Raw genomic sequence first — 14,639 nt, 5'->3', positions numbered from 1 at the left:
TCCTGAATTCTTCTGGGTTTTTTGTGGGGGAGGGAAAGGAGGAATGAAAAAAGAAAATGTAAGGATTAGATGAAAGAAAGGATACAAAAAAAATTAAGATGAATACTGAGCATAAATCAAGTTCTCTTCTGGTTTTTGGAGGCAGAGCTTTTTGCAGAAAGAGCAGCCAAATACTTGGTAGTCTCCTAGAACCCTAGAATAGCGTGTCACAGGCTGTCCCCTTCTGCCTCTTTCCCAAATTTATCCCTTTCTCTTGGTCCTTCTGCCCCCCTGAAATCCTGCCATCCCAGGGTATCCCTGCCTGTTTTGCTCCCACCTGCTCTGTCTCTGACCTTGTTCTGCAAATCCATCCTTGTGTGTCCCTGGATGCTGTCCAATAGGTTCTTTTTTGAGCCATTATTTTTCTCTTCCTCCTCCTCTTTGGTGCTGTTTAAGGCTGCATCCAACTCTAGGGGGCACAGGATGAGGGAGAGTGGGTCACAGCCAGCTCTCTGCCCTTTCCTCATATTTGAAGGATAGGATTTCCTCATAGGCTGAGCTCCTACGGCAGAAGAATGCTCTGCACTAGGCAAGTCTTCAGCAAAGATAACATCTGGATTTCAGACAAGCTCTGCAGACCATGTGCAAGTGGAAAGCAATGATTTACAGCTAGGTCAGATCTGACAGGATTTTCATATGGCCACCAAGTACAGACTGATGTCTCCAGGGATCAACCCCCACCAATTTCAAGCTCCTGCGTGAAGGACTGAACTGCAGTGACACCACTGTAAGACATTTTCAGCATGGGCCAACCATATTTTTCACTAACCTCATTCTTGGAAGTTGCTGACCAGCTTTCAGTGAAATGTTCCCAAAATAAAATTCAGCCCAACACAGAGAACAAGGATGGAAAATTTCAGCCTTGAATGATTGAAATATGAAAAAAATTAAAAGCAACCAAAAAAACAGACCTTATAATCAAAATTGTTAGGCAACATTAAATATAAGATTTGTTGCCCTCTCCCCCTGTAACAGGGGGATGGCTATTTAAGTATTTGATTTGGGAAAAAACTTTCTTGCATGACTGACACGGAAGGAGAAAGCATTTTCTTTCTGAGTGTGAGGCATATGCCCAAGAAAGTCATCTGATAAGGAGAAACAGTGGTGACTGTATGCAAACTGTTATGTGATCTGAATTATTTACATTGCTTGAAGTTCACCAGATTCTTCACCAAAGTGTTTTAAAGTCCCAGGCTGAACGGAGCACTAATGGGTGCATCAGGGAGAGAGATGTCAGCTTGACCCATGGTGATTTGCCATCTGTGAAAAGCAAACAAATACAACCAACTGGAGGAAGGAGCATTGTGACTGTAATGGGAACTGAAGCACAGATTTACAGAGGAACTTTGTGTTTGGACTCACAAGCCTCTGACTATGTTAGCATTGAAAAATAAGCAGTTGCAAAAGCCCAGCTACACAGATCTGTGCAAAAATCAAGTTTTGGCTGTTGACTGCTTGACATTTTACCTGCAAGGGTGGACCAGATGTGTAATTATTCCCCATGCTATTTTCTTTAGTTTGGCAAAGATGACAGCTAGGTTCCCAGCAAAGTTCTTAAAGAGTCTTTTCAAGGTTTTTACTGTACTCCAATGAAAAGGCTCTAGGATTTTAAAACTTGTCCACCTTTTTCAAGTATATACAGGCGTTATAATAAAAGATATTATCCCTGTGGCAAATTTTGATTTCCTCAGATTACAGCTTCACAGCTACATCAGAAGTATAACTGGTATCAGAGAAAATACCACTTTTGGAACAAGAAGTCACTGCTACTTTGAATTGAGTCCATTTCTGAAAGAAGAAAATATATCTAGATGAAAGTACAGCCTCTTAAAAGCCACAGCATAAACACAGAGATTTTTCCCCTCTCCTGATCCAAAATACAGTAGTCACAGACTATTTTTAATTCATGTAAAATTATGATAATCATGAAAGCATAAACTTTATGGTTTGCTGAATTGGCTGCAATGTGCATCCCTACAATAGGGAAGTACTGAGATCAGCATAACGAGAAATATGACAGAGGACCCTGCAGACAACTTGTAGGCTGAAACAAAAATCAGGCCAAACCAGATGTAGCTACATTTATTGCTGAGTTGTGCACCAGAAAATGTTTAAAAGAGGCACAGGCAGTGAGTATTTCCAAACATATTAGCAATACTCTGGTGATGTGACTGTAGCGGTTTTAAGGCGATAGTGCCTTGAAGGCCAGCAAATACTGGGTTCTTTTTATTGTTTTTACCAACATAGATTGATATATATGACCCAAACCTGACATCTAGTGGAGGAAGAACGAGGGCAGGGTTTTCCTTGCCTTCCCAGGGATGCCCTGGGCTGTGAGCACACAGAGAGAGCACTTTGCTGTTTTCTTCAGAAGTGACCTGCAGGCCAAATACTGCACGGCTCCTCCTGGGCAGGAAAGCAAACCAAGGAGCTTGTGGGCACTCCAGCTAATTGTGCACACCTTGTCTAGTTCATGACACCTGTATCCACAGCTATCCATGCCAGAAGTCAGTTCCACAGTGTTGTCAGCAGATAGTGAGCTCTGAAGGCTGAATTTAAAGAAGTTTCAGAAGACAGTGTAGAGATGACCATGTCTGGTTGAATTTGGGCAGGGTCTTGTGATAAATGCATCTAACAGAAAGAATAGGTGTTCACTACAGCTGCACAGATAGATAGCATCTGTGACCTACAATTCCTGCTCTCATGAATGTCAGGTCTGTGCTCCTGGACCAGACCAGCCAGTTCAATGCCAGGTCATGAGGCTGCAGCTCTGATTGGCTTCCAGCTTTTTCCCAGAACAGTAGTTCACTCACTGCCCCAACTGGACTGCATGAGCTGGGAGGCCAACAATACTTTGTGAAAGTTTGAACAAGTTTCTGCTTCATCCTCTGCACCTGCCATTGTAATTAATATCTCATTTCTCAGTTAGCAAAAATCAAAACTTCAGGCTCATATTTGCATGGAAATGTTGAAGGCATGAACCGTAAAGGCTAAAAGAAGCCAAAGGCCAAATAAAACTGTGCAGTTTTTATTTTTCATATCTTGCAAATTTAAATCAATATCATAAATTTGTAGGTACCTCAGTCCTGATGAGAGAGCACTCACAGGCCATTAAAAATGGAAGAAGACAAAGGATAATTTAGTTGTTTATACAGTGCAGAAAGCAAAAAACATCTTCCACATGCTAATGAAGAGCCCAGGCTTTGTAGCTGGGAGTTGTAACTACCCACACTGTCTGTGAATCATCAGTATGGGAGGATGAAGTGGCAAGTTACCAACAGTTTAGAGGTCCATTAAAACCCCTGAAATACTGTTGCTTGCCTAAGTGAATGCACAGCCCTCAGTCACTGCCAAAGAGCTCGGCCACAGGGCTCTGTCCCAAGCAATCGCAAACACTGACGAGATGATGCATGTTTTTAGAAGGGATTTTTAATCTCCTGATAGCAAAACAAAGTTAGTGTTCTACAAACAGTACAAAGTTTACCACAGGATTGAGCTTTACTCTCTGGTGGTTGCTCATTGACTGCAGAAGAAACAGAAGCTACTCAGTGAAAAGACTTCCTCGAAATCCTGTTCGCAGGCAAGCTTGAAGGAGAGGCTCTCACCCCCTGCAGCTTTCCCTGAAATCCCAAAGTAAGTCTGAAGTCTGAATTGGAAGACAAGACTGAGTCTGGGTTGTTTAAAATTCCTGTTTATTCTGCCATGACAAGACTTGGTTTATCTTATTGTGCTTGATGATTTTGACCTTCTAAAAGTTAGAAAAGCAGAAGTTGTGATAGATGGCTTAACGAATGCCTCAGTGTATATATGAGGACTTGTGCTATCAGCACAGTTCTTGAAGTCAGAGAAAACAGGCTTGGGATACTTGCATCTCTTTCTACCTAATGCTTGTCAGAGCAGACAGAACAATACTGAAGAAATCAGTTGCATTTCTTCTTCCTCTTCCAACGAGTTCCTCAACTTGGGCTCTTTACTAGCAGAGAATTGTGACTCCTAATTTTCAAATGCAAACACAGGTACTTCTGTCAGTGAGAAGCAGGGTGCCTGCAGTTTGACAGGTTGTTTCTGTGTACTTAACCTTTGTGTTTATCTGTGCTAAAAGGGACCAACAGGGGACACATGGGGCTGATTTTGGTTAAGCTTTTGCAACTCTTGCTAATCTGCAGTGGGAGGTTAATCCTGAAAATTGGCATATTTACTTCTTCCTGTAGATTTTTTAGAGAAGTCAGACCAAGCCACAGCTGTTTTAAAATTTCATGTTTCCACATACCTCGCTAAATACCTATTTTAATCAGGACTGCAGAAGTAATTGCAACAAACAATTTAGAAAATTGACTTTGTCTGTGTTTTGTACATGTTTTTGTACACACGGGCACAGTTTGCCAAAACATTAATTTGCATAGCTTTCAGTTCTTGCTACTTCAAAAGTATGTAAGTGCAGGCATTTTCTGGGCAGCATTTATGTTGGTTTGATTAGACATCTGGGTCACACCACTTCCATTCCCTGAAAGGCTGAGGTTAGTTCTGAAAAACATGTTTCATATTGTGGAATTTGTTCTTCGCCAGTGTTTTCTCATGGTTTGTCCAAATTCTGTATGTTCCTTTTATAGTAAATATCGGTGCTCCAGCATGTAATGCAAACACCCAGAAGATATTTGTTACAGAAGAGAAAGGAAGATCTGTAGAAAATGTTTTGTTTTTTCCAAAGTACTGGCCTTGACAGTGACTTGCTCTCAGGGTCTGGACATAGTTTGGCAATGTGTTCATGCTGGAGCAGGTTAGATGTAGACTCTACATTTACTTGTTTCCAGATTTCATGATCTTGAATTCCATCACTCTGCTCCATAACTAATCGTTCAGTCACGGAGCCATCCTTAGGGGTAATCTAACAAATGATGTTCTGGGACAACCCTTGAGCAGAATTAGTGGAACAAATAACACAGCTTGTTTTAAGATGGAACTTATGGCAGAATTACACAATTGAAATAGCAGAGGGCCTAAAATGTCCTCTCCAGGCTCGTGTTTAAAACAGAATGAAGAGAAGCAAGCTTCCTCCTACTCTCATGGCTGCATCTGCAAGTTTTCCTCATACTGGAGTAGAAGATTCATAGATCTATGTGTAAGATAGAGTGAGACAACCCTCAGCAAGACTTCTATAAAACAGATGGCTCCAAGTTTTACATTCAATGACTTCAGAGCCCCTGGAAGAGAGAATGACAGTTCAGGGATCTAATTTCTGCTCATGTTATTCTTTTCTTCAAGGTTCCTTACACATCTCTCAGCAATGGCTATGGTGTGTGTTTCTGACTTCGAAGCTTATGCTAAGAAGTATTTACCCAAGATTGCTTGGGATTATTTTGCAGCTGGAGCAGACGACTGTACCACACGAGATGAAAACATCCTGGCATATAAAAGGTAACGTGAGAAGGAAATGAAGAGGTTGAGCTGGGACCTTTTAAACTGTTTTTGTGTAAGTGTTTGGACTTGACAAGCAAAGACACCTAAAACCTTGTCCTTTCCAAGGGGTCCCCAAGCTAAAAGCAAAACCTGAGCCACATGCACTGTATGCTCTGATGCCAGACTGAGTATGACATGGGTTGTATGAGGCTTTAGGGATGCTGAGGGTACAGGCAGGTCCTAGGGTAGTGTGGGCATTACAGGAAAGGGCATGAGTAGCTCTGATAGCATGAGACGCAACAGGGAGCTCTTGGTGAACAGCAGGAACCCTATGTGCTAATAGGGTGGCATTTGGGGAACATGCTGCAAAGCCTGAGGGCATGCACACTGTACAGTGAGGACAGACACACAAATGGTGAAGCAGAAGGAGCCAGCATGGCTGCAAGTAAGAAGAGCCTGGGAGAGGACAAGATTTGGTGAACTGAGGTGAGAGATGCAGAAATTATGTACTGTGGCCAGTAAAGCAGGATTAATGAAAAGTGGAAGTGATCAAGCTGCTGGTTGAATTGACCTCTAAAAGCAACCAGAAAGGACAAAGGGCGTTTGTTATATTTTCTTTTTATTATAATTTTATAATTTGCTGTTTTCTTCATTGGCTCAGATTCCTGCTTTGCAATCAGTGAACAAAGACCTAGTTTCCATGAAACTTCAGAAGACTCACAGAACATCTACTATCCTGAAGGGGTTTTTTGCCTTACAGAATTCGTTTCCGGCCACGTATGCTGCGGGATGTATCCGTGATGGACATTAGGACTAAAATCCTGGGTTCTGAAATCAGCTTTCCTGTAGGAATCGCCCCTACAGGCTTCCACCAGCTAGCTTGGCCTGATGGAGAGAAAAGCACAGCCAGAGGTATTCTTCTGCTCTGGTGCCATGTAGCAAAAAGGGAGTTGTAGAAAACCTCAAGAAGCTGTTAGGATGACTTGAAGTGTGACTGAGAAAAATTTTCAGGCTTGAGGGAGCAAACTCCATTCCCACTTTCTGACACCACGCATAGGAAGCTGTATAGACATTGATCTTCTTCTTCATCTACCCCCATACAAAATCAGCCCCATGGAGTCTGCTGCAAACTGAAGACAAGGGCAGTGGACACATTTCTGACTCACACCAAAAACCACATAAGGTTTTCAGTCCTAGGCACTCTAGATGGGTTGTAAAAGTGGTGGATGAGATTCAGATTGTGAATTCCTTGTTACTGGTTAAGAAATGCCTCCCTTGGAGAAAAAGATATCCTCTTTTTACAAATGCTGTGGTGAGTTTGGAGACCTGACCCCTAGAAATATTTTTTCTTCTGTGTACACTGAGCTGATTTAACAGTACATTCCTGAGAGGACTCAGTTGTAAAGATAAAATTCACACTTTTTCTAAAAATGTAGATGCAAAATGAAAGTACAGCTTGGTTAATTACCTCTCCCTTTTCTGCTTTCTTAACCATGAACTAACTAGAGTACATGGTAAATGCAGTCATTGTTAATCCTAGGGCATAGCTGCCCTGTGCTTTGTAGGAGACACATGAAATCAGGAGTTGCAAACAGTGCATGGTTTTGTATCTAATGTCTGGCAAGACCTTTGAAATGCCTTTGTTTCTGATTCCAATGCCTCCCAAGCGGCCAGAGCAATGGGCACCTGCTACATTGCCAGCACCTACTCCACCTGCACGCTGGAGGAGATCTCCGCGGCCGCGCCCGGCGGCCTCCGCTGGTTCCAGCTCTACATCCACCGCAACCGGGCGGTTTCCCAGCAGCTGGTCCAGCGGGCAGAGGCCTTGGGATTCCAGGGCCTCGTCCTCACCGCAGACCTGCCCTACACCGGCAAGAGACGCGACGATGTCCGCAACGGCTTCCGCCTTCCTCCCCACATGAAACTGAAGAACTTGGAAGGAGCCTTTGAGGTTTGTAAAATGAGCCTGTGCTTTCATTCACTGCACTAGCATGTACCACATGAGACAAAAACCACTGGGTAACTGCTGCCTTGGCATTTGCTGTACTGGGGTGTAACTTCTCCCCTGCTAGTTCTGCAGCATCCTGGTTTGACCTCCTGCCAGACTGGGTTCTGTCTTCAAAATCCCCATCCAACTGCCTTAGAACACTGATCTCCATGCCCATTGTAATTATTCTTCTCCAGAGACATGTGACATTTCTGGAGTTGATGAACATGTCCATTGGCAAGTTTGATTAATCTGTTCTAGGGCAAGGAAAGACACCAAGGGACCTGTGTGCTGTCGCAGCTTGTATGAGCTTTCCTTTTGCTATTTCATTTTGACTGTAGGGAGATGACTGCTCTGAGTATGGGCTGCCACCCAACAGCTTGGACCCTTCAGTCACCTGGAATGACATCTACTGGCTGCGGAGCCTGACACGCCTGCCCATCATCATCAAAGGCATCTTGACAAGGGAAGATGCAGAGCTGGCAGTGAAACACGGAGTTCAGGGAATTATTGTGTCCAATCATGGTGGAAGGCAGCTGGATGAAGGACCTGCCACTGTAAGTGAGAAAATGGATGTCCCACATTTTCCCTGCTTATGGTCTGCACGTTTGCATTAATCTGGTATCTCTGTGCCCAGGTTTGTGTGTACACTTCTGGTGGACTTAAGTTTGTCCATGGATGTTTGCAGATCTACTTTAGCTTTAAACTAGTGAGATCCACGCTTTGGCATGAGGGCTACCCACTGAAGTATTTCCTCAGCTTCTTGGGAGGGTTCTGTAAGTACCACAGGACCCACATAAGTGCAGATAAACCACTGGCCTAGGTTGGGAAGAGTTCCTGTCTGTGTCTCCATTGGCTGGTGCAGCGCACTCAAACTCTTTATGCACTGCAGCAAAAAAAAAAAAGCAAACAAAGCTCTGGAACCAAAATGGTACAAATGAGAGCATAATATATTCTCATTGTTCACATCTGTCAAAACATGCAAAACAATGCAGCTAGATTTAGTGAGAGGTCTGCTTGCGTATTTACAAGCTCAAGTCTAAGTGGGAATTTATTGACTTACGTGAGCCAGAAAAAGGATAACTTATCTGGAGAAAAATTCCCCTGCTTTTTAATTTGTACAGAGAAATCATGCATTGTTTGGACATGTGTGTATTTCACTGGCTTAATTTGGCTTCTGTCAGTTTTTCCAATTGCTCTTATTTTACAGTTCTGCATTGCACAGTATCTTATGAACTTTCTTTTCTCGGTTTTCTTTTGTTAAATAAAAATAGGTACCAGGGAATTCTCTTCTATTCTACGTCAAGGCTGACAATAATGAATAAAAAAATTAATAAACTCAATGCTAAAGGCATAATAACAGAAATGACATTGACATGAAACTGTTCTGCTCCCCTAAAAGTTGTTTTATGTACACAGACAAGGCAGCAGATACCTTGTCGGGCTCTGCTATTCCTCTGGTGCCAAGCCTGGCTCTTGCTGAGCTAGTCCTAGAAAATTTCAGCCTGAAGGTTTTCAGTTTGAAATTCAGAAAAAAAATAAAAAATTAGAAAATTAAAAGAAGGCAAAAAGGTATAAGACACTGCAGAAAAGAGCCTTTTGGTTCTGCTCTGAAGGAGAGTTAATTATGTCCATGCAATGTCCTGTCCCTGTACTACATCTGGGGCCAGAGCCAGCCCTCTCTGTGTGGTGTTGCCCTGCAATAACATCCAAGGCTCTACTCCATGCTGAATTCTACAGAAAAGACCTTAGGGAATCAGGAAACTTAACCTAGAGGAAATGATTGACTGTACTTCACAGCAAATGAAGCCCTTCACAGCTGCTTTAGTGGGAGGCACTCAACAAGTGGTCGCCAGGATTAAGTTGAAATGTAAGGTTAGGTAGTTTGAGCAGTAGAGGTTTGACGTCAGCCTTTTTTGCAAAAAGCAGTATTATTCATCATTGTCTCAAATGAAAGTAAGATATTGATGACAGTTATTCCCATTGAAATTTATATTTAAAATCTTTCATAAATCTAATGAAAATGTTACTTTTTCACTAATCAAAATTGATAACAAAGAATATCAGCATAAACAAAGCACTGGAAAATGGCATTCAGTATCTGGAAAACAGGGAACTGCATGTTATTCTGGAGCTCCTGGTTCTGAGCTATTTATGATGCATTGTCACGTTTTGTTTCGAGAAGGTATCCTACTAAACCACTGCATCCCTGCCTGTCTCTTTGGAATATATCCTCCTTCTCTTGGGATCAAAAGCTGCCCTCAAGGCGAGACTGGCTTCTTCTTTGCAGATTGATGCTCTGGTTGAGGTTGTGGAGGCAGTACAAGGCAGAGTCGAAGTTTATGTGGATGGTGGGATACGAAAAGGAAGCGATGTGTTAAAAGCACTGGCACTGGGAGCAAAATGCGTCTTTATTGGAAGACCAGCTTTATGGGGCCTGGCTTACAAGGTGGGTAAGGAGCTCTGAGTTCATCTGCCTGATTCTCACACTCTCCAGCAGTCCTACAACTGAAGTCACAGAGTTTTCTCTGGCAGAGAATATATTTTTAAATTTTATTTTGCTGAATTTGAAGTGGAATCACCCCAAATTGAATGAAACCCTGACATTTCCTCTGATTTAAAAGTACCACTGAATTTCACAATTTCCTGGGATTTTGAACAATGGGATTTTGAAGGTGATGACATTGTTTTGTAGCACCTGACTTCTTGTTGTTGAAGCTTAGTCCTGAAATACTTCAGGACTCAGGACCACGAGTGCTTTTGAAAACTGGAGCTGGCCTTATTTGTCAGAAAGATAAGTGTGACAATTTTATTTGCTTTCAGCAAATACCTGGGAACAATATATGGTTTTGGTAGAACGATTTTACAGCAGTGCTATGAATTCTTTGGAAATACATATAGAACTCCATCCCACAGATGGCTGAAACATTTTGGACAAGGCTGAGCATGCTGGAGGTACATGGACTTTCCACCGCTATTTCAGTTCCAGCTTTGCTGTTTCTCAACTCCAGGCATATTTCTGTGATTCACAGTGCCTCTGATGGAGAAGATAAACATAATATAATTAAAATTAAAATATTATTATACCAGTTGGGGTTTTTTTTGCTAATTTTTTGCTTTTTACACCCTGGATGGAATTTTTCAAAACTTTTCTCTAGAAGAAAAGATACGTTTTTTTATGGTCTAGACACATTTTATTTCCTTACTATTCCAGTAATAAGGCTTTGAGCAAGAAATCACCTGAATCTCCTGAAAAAAACCTGTAAGAGTTGGCAGTACTGTTTCTTTTGCCAGTAAACATCAAAAAAGGGCCTAAGTTGAAAAGCATGTTCTTGTGAGTTGCCTGCACTTTTCCCACAATTGAAACAGAAAGGAGATGGTATTTGGGGGGTTCAGTTATGCTTTGGTATTATATTCCATAGAGTATACTGAAAGATGTATCTCAGTGGTGTTACCAAAGCATACAATAGAGAAAGGGCATAAATAAGTACTAACATTATCTACACCCAAAGCACTCATTATTGCAAGACATAAAAAGAAAATTTAAGAGAAAAAAAAATTAAATCCCCCAGTATTTTATAGTAAGAACAAAATCTTCTATATGTTTTATTGGCTTTTGAGCTTCTTGGTGTCACTTGCACAGAGAAAAACACATAGTAGATTATTTTTTAAAGATTCAGTCCAGTATTTGAGTAAAGTGCAATTTCTGGAGTGGTAATATATATAAAACTCTCATTACTTCATTAAAACCTGTCAGCATCGTAAGGCTCGACATTTTAAAAAGCAAGCCCATTGGTGGGGGAAAACTGAAAGCTAAAACAAAAAAAGGAACTGACTGCAATATGTCAGAAGTGAAAAACAGCTTTGTTTTCTTTCCCTGTTCAGATGTATCACAAAAGGAAAAGCATCTAAATTAATCTATGATAAACTGAGCACATCCATCATATCATTCTAATCATTCATCTGCATGACATAATGGAACTGGCACACACTTAAGGGACTATCCCAGCTGTCAGGGTGCAGGCATCCTGCAGCACTGCTCTGTGCCAGTGCTGGTTTTACTCTGACTACTTTCTCTGTTGGTGCAGGGTGAAGAAGGCCTTCAGAATGTCCTGAGAATTCTGCAGGATGAGTTTCGCTTGTCTATGGCCTTAGCTGGTAAGTATTTTGTTTGTAATGGGTGTTACTGATGTTTCTGCATGCAAACCCTATAAAATCAGAAGTGTGATGGATTGTTCACAAGAAGGGAATCCACAGGAGCTTTGATATTTTTAGCTGCTATACTTGAGATTCTTTGTTTCCTGTGAAACCACTTGGCATTTCAGGTGTCACAGCAATGAAGTTTGCATGGAGGGAGTAAGTCAGAGCAGCTCTGTGACCCAAGTGAAGAGATGCAAAACTGCTAAGTATAGCCAAGCAAAACTTGCAATCTCTTGGGAATGGCAGCATATGTTTTCCAGTATTTATTTAATGTTTAGCAATGTAAAATGCAACTGATTTTTTTTCTGCATGAAGAGTTCATTAAAAATGGATGCAGAATTTTTCTGTGTGTATTAGAGAATACAGTCTGTAGGTGATCACACACGTTTTAAAAGCCTTTGTGTCACAGTTAGGGACACGAAAAGAACCACACTCACCCGTCAGGTAGAAGCAGGGAAAAGAAGGCAATTTATTATGATTTAGGGTTTATATAGTATTTGGGATTTGATCAAGGATTGGTCAATGAGAGGAACACCTCTCTGACCCCAGTGGTCAATCCTTAAGTCCATCACTGAGAGGAATGAAAACAATATACATTATTTTGAGAGACTTTGAAGGAAAGTATGTAAACTAACATCAGAAGGCTTAGTATTATGGCAGTACCTTTGTGTCTCCTCCCAGCTTTTACTCTCACTCTGCATTTCCCACTCCTGCTGCCCTGTTTGTCCCCTTCACCAAGCAGCAGATTTGCAAAGCCCAGTGCAAGCTCCAGTTTTACACTTGAACAAGAGGGTTGTGGGCACTGGAACAGGCTCCCCAAGGCAGTGGTCAAAGCACCAAGCCTGAAGAGTTCCAGAAGCATTTGGACAACGCTCTCAGGCACATGGTGTGATTCTTGGGGTGTCCTGTGCAGGGCCAGGAGTTGGACTTGATGATCCTTGTGGGTTCCTTCCAATGCAAGGATATTCTATAAATTATGACATGTAGAACTCAAGTGGATAGCAACTCTGACTGGGAGACTGGAGCTGAAATCCTGCTGGCCATAATGTGGGTGTAAGGGTTACTTTTTCAACTAGTAAAGATTCCTGGATTTTTTTCCCCAGCAGACTTTTACAGTTCTTTACGTGCAAAAAGGGCACAAGATTCAGCAAGAGTAGGAGGTTGGGATCCCTTTGATGAGGCTGTAAAATTCGTTGAAAGATACAACCTCTTAGGTTGGAAAAAACCTTTAAGATCATCAAGTCCAACTGTTAGCCCAGCACTGCCAATTCCACCATGAAACCATGTCCCTTACTGCTATATCTACATATACATATCTATATACATATACATATCTATACATATACATATCTATATCTACCTGTCTTTTAAACACATTCAGAGCTGGTGACTCAACCACTTCCTTGGCAGCCTCTTCCAATGCTTGATAACAATTCCTGTGAAGAATTTTTTCCTAATATCCAGTCTAAACCTCACCTAAGCAGAGGATTCAAGGTGCAACTTCACCAGTGCCCAGTACAGAAAGACAAACACTGCCTGGTCCTGCTGCCCACACCATTGGTGACACAGGTCAGGATGCCTGTATCACACCTGGGCACACATCTGACCCATGTTCAGCCAGCTGTCAACTAGCACCCCTATTCCACCCATATTTGTCCAAATGAAAGGGCAATGCAAATCTTCACCTCTGGCCATTTGGCACACAGCAACCCCTGTCTTTTCTCTGTGTTTTTCTGCTGACTTGGCTGGATCAGATTGCACCTTGCTCAGCTTGTTATAAAAGTAACTTTTTCATGTTTCTAACTCACATTGTGGGGTGAACCTCAAGGCTGAAGATGCCACTGAGGAGTGGAGATATTGAAGTACCAACCTATCCCAACCTGGCTCATACAAAACTGGGATTCAGAGCAGCAGGGTTTCCAAGCTTCTTCCACAGACCTTTCTCTCTCACCAATGTTTCATTCATTGCAGGCTGTGCCAGTGTCTCAGAGATTGGCCCACACCTGGTTCAGCCCTCAAAGCTGTGATCAGCCTCCTGCCGTGCCCACCAAACAGAGGCAGCTGAAGCTGAGGTCCCAACCAGACTGAAGATGAAAAAGGAGGTGCAATAAGTATCTCGTACGTCCTTCTGGAAACTTCTGAAGAGATTAGGAAAGGCTCTGGGCTAGCAAAGGCTGTGCTCAGCTTTTATTGAAACCAATAAATAATTTCAGTTTGGGTAATTGCTAGCTGCTTAAATTTGCTTTAAACTGGCTATTCCATGACTTTACCTCTGTTGGGTCTTCCCCAAAGTTCTGCTACATTGGACAGCCAGACATGGAAAACCCTGTGCCTTGCTTTTTCCACTTGTCCTGCCAAGTCTCACTGCAACGAAATCCACATACCTTTCCTGCCCTGGAACAGTAAGTGTTGTGGCTGCTATCTTCCAGAGATTTGGCTTTTCCAGGATGTATTCATAACAGACATAGAAACATGATGAATCAGCTACCAGGCACCCCAGCTGCTACCTTTTGAAGGTGGGGGCAGTTCTTGCCCACTGCTTCTAAATGCAAAGCAGTGAAGGAGTGGAGCAGATCTGTGGGGCAAAGAGCCCCACAGAGCTGTGGGGCACTGAGAACTCTCACTGGTGCAAACCCCCAGCCTCACCCCACTTTGGAGTGGGTCAATACCCTCATCCCCATTTCCCTGGCATGTGCTACCAAAAGGTGACCTTTTGCACAAAGCCTACTTTAAATCAGCTCAAAGGAGGCAGAAGGGAGAAGCTAACCCTGTTAGCTCACTCTGTTTAGGCTTTAATTTCTCTCAGAGATAAGAGTGTCTGCAGTGATCTTCCAGAGGCCTTCACATGGAGACCTTCCTCTGTGCTCCAGTAACAATAAACCTTGTCGGCAGACTGACAGCCCAACAGATAAGACTTTGGAATTACACCACATCACACACATTGATGGATTTCAAGGATGTACAAGAAGAGAATGAGACAACTGGGAGTGCTCAGTCCCGTGAAGGCTAAGGCAGG

General features: G+C 42.4%; 1 protein-coding gene across 1 annotated transcript; it reads left to right on the top strand.

The window, feature by feature from the left end:
* The first annotated feature begins 3,530 nt into the window (after nt 1-3,530).
* HAO2 (hydroxyacid oxidase 2) lies at nt 3,531-13,845 on the top strand. Its single transcript, XM_083854814.1, has 8 exons — nt 3,531-3,672; nt 5,302-5,454; nt 6,197-6,348; nt 7,104-7,387; nt 7,765-7,980; nt 9,714-9,872; nt 11,512-11,581; nt 13,595-13,845. The coding sequence occupies exons 2-8, from the start codon at nt 5,324-5,326 to the stop codon at nt 13,648-13,650; spliced, it is 1,068 nt and encodes a 355-aa protein (XP_083710940.1). The 5' UTR covers nt 3,531-3,672; nt 5,302-5,323; the 3' UTR covers nt 13,651-13,845.
* The last annotated feature ends 794 nt before the right edge of the window (nt 13,846-14,639 follow it).

This window comes from Zosterops lateralis (genome assembly GCF_965231275.1).
Source record: "Zosterops lateralis genome assembly, chromosome: 2".
Taxonomy (NCBI): domain Eukaryota; kingdom Metazoa; phylum Chordata; class Aves; order Passeriformes; family Zosteropidae; genus Zosterops; species Zosterops lateralis.
This window is presented reverse-complemented; position numbering and strand designations above follow the sequence as displayed.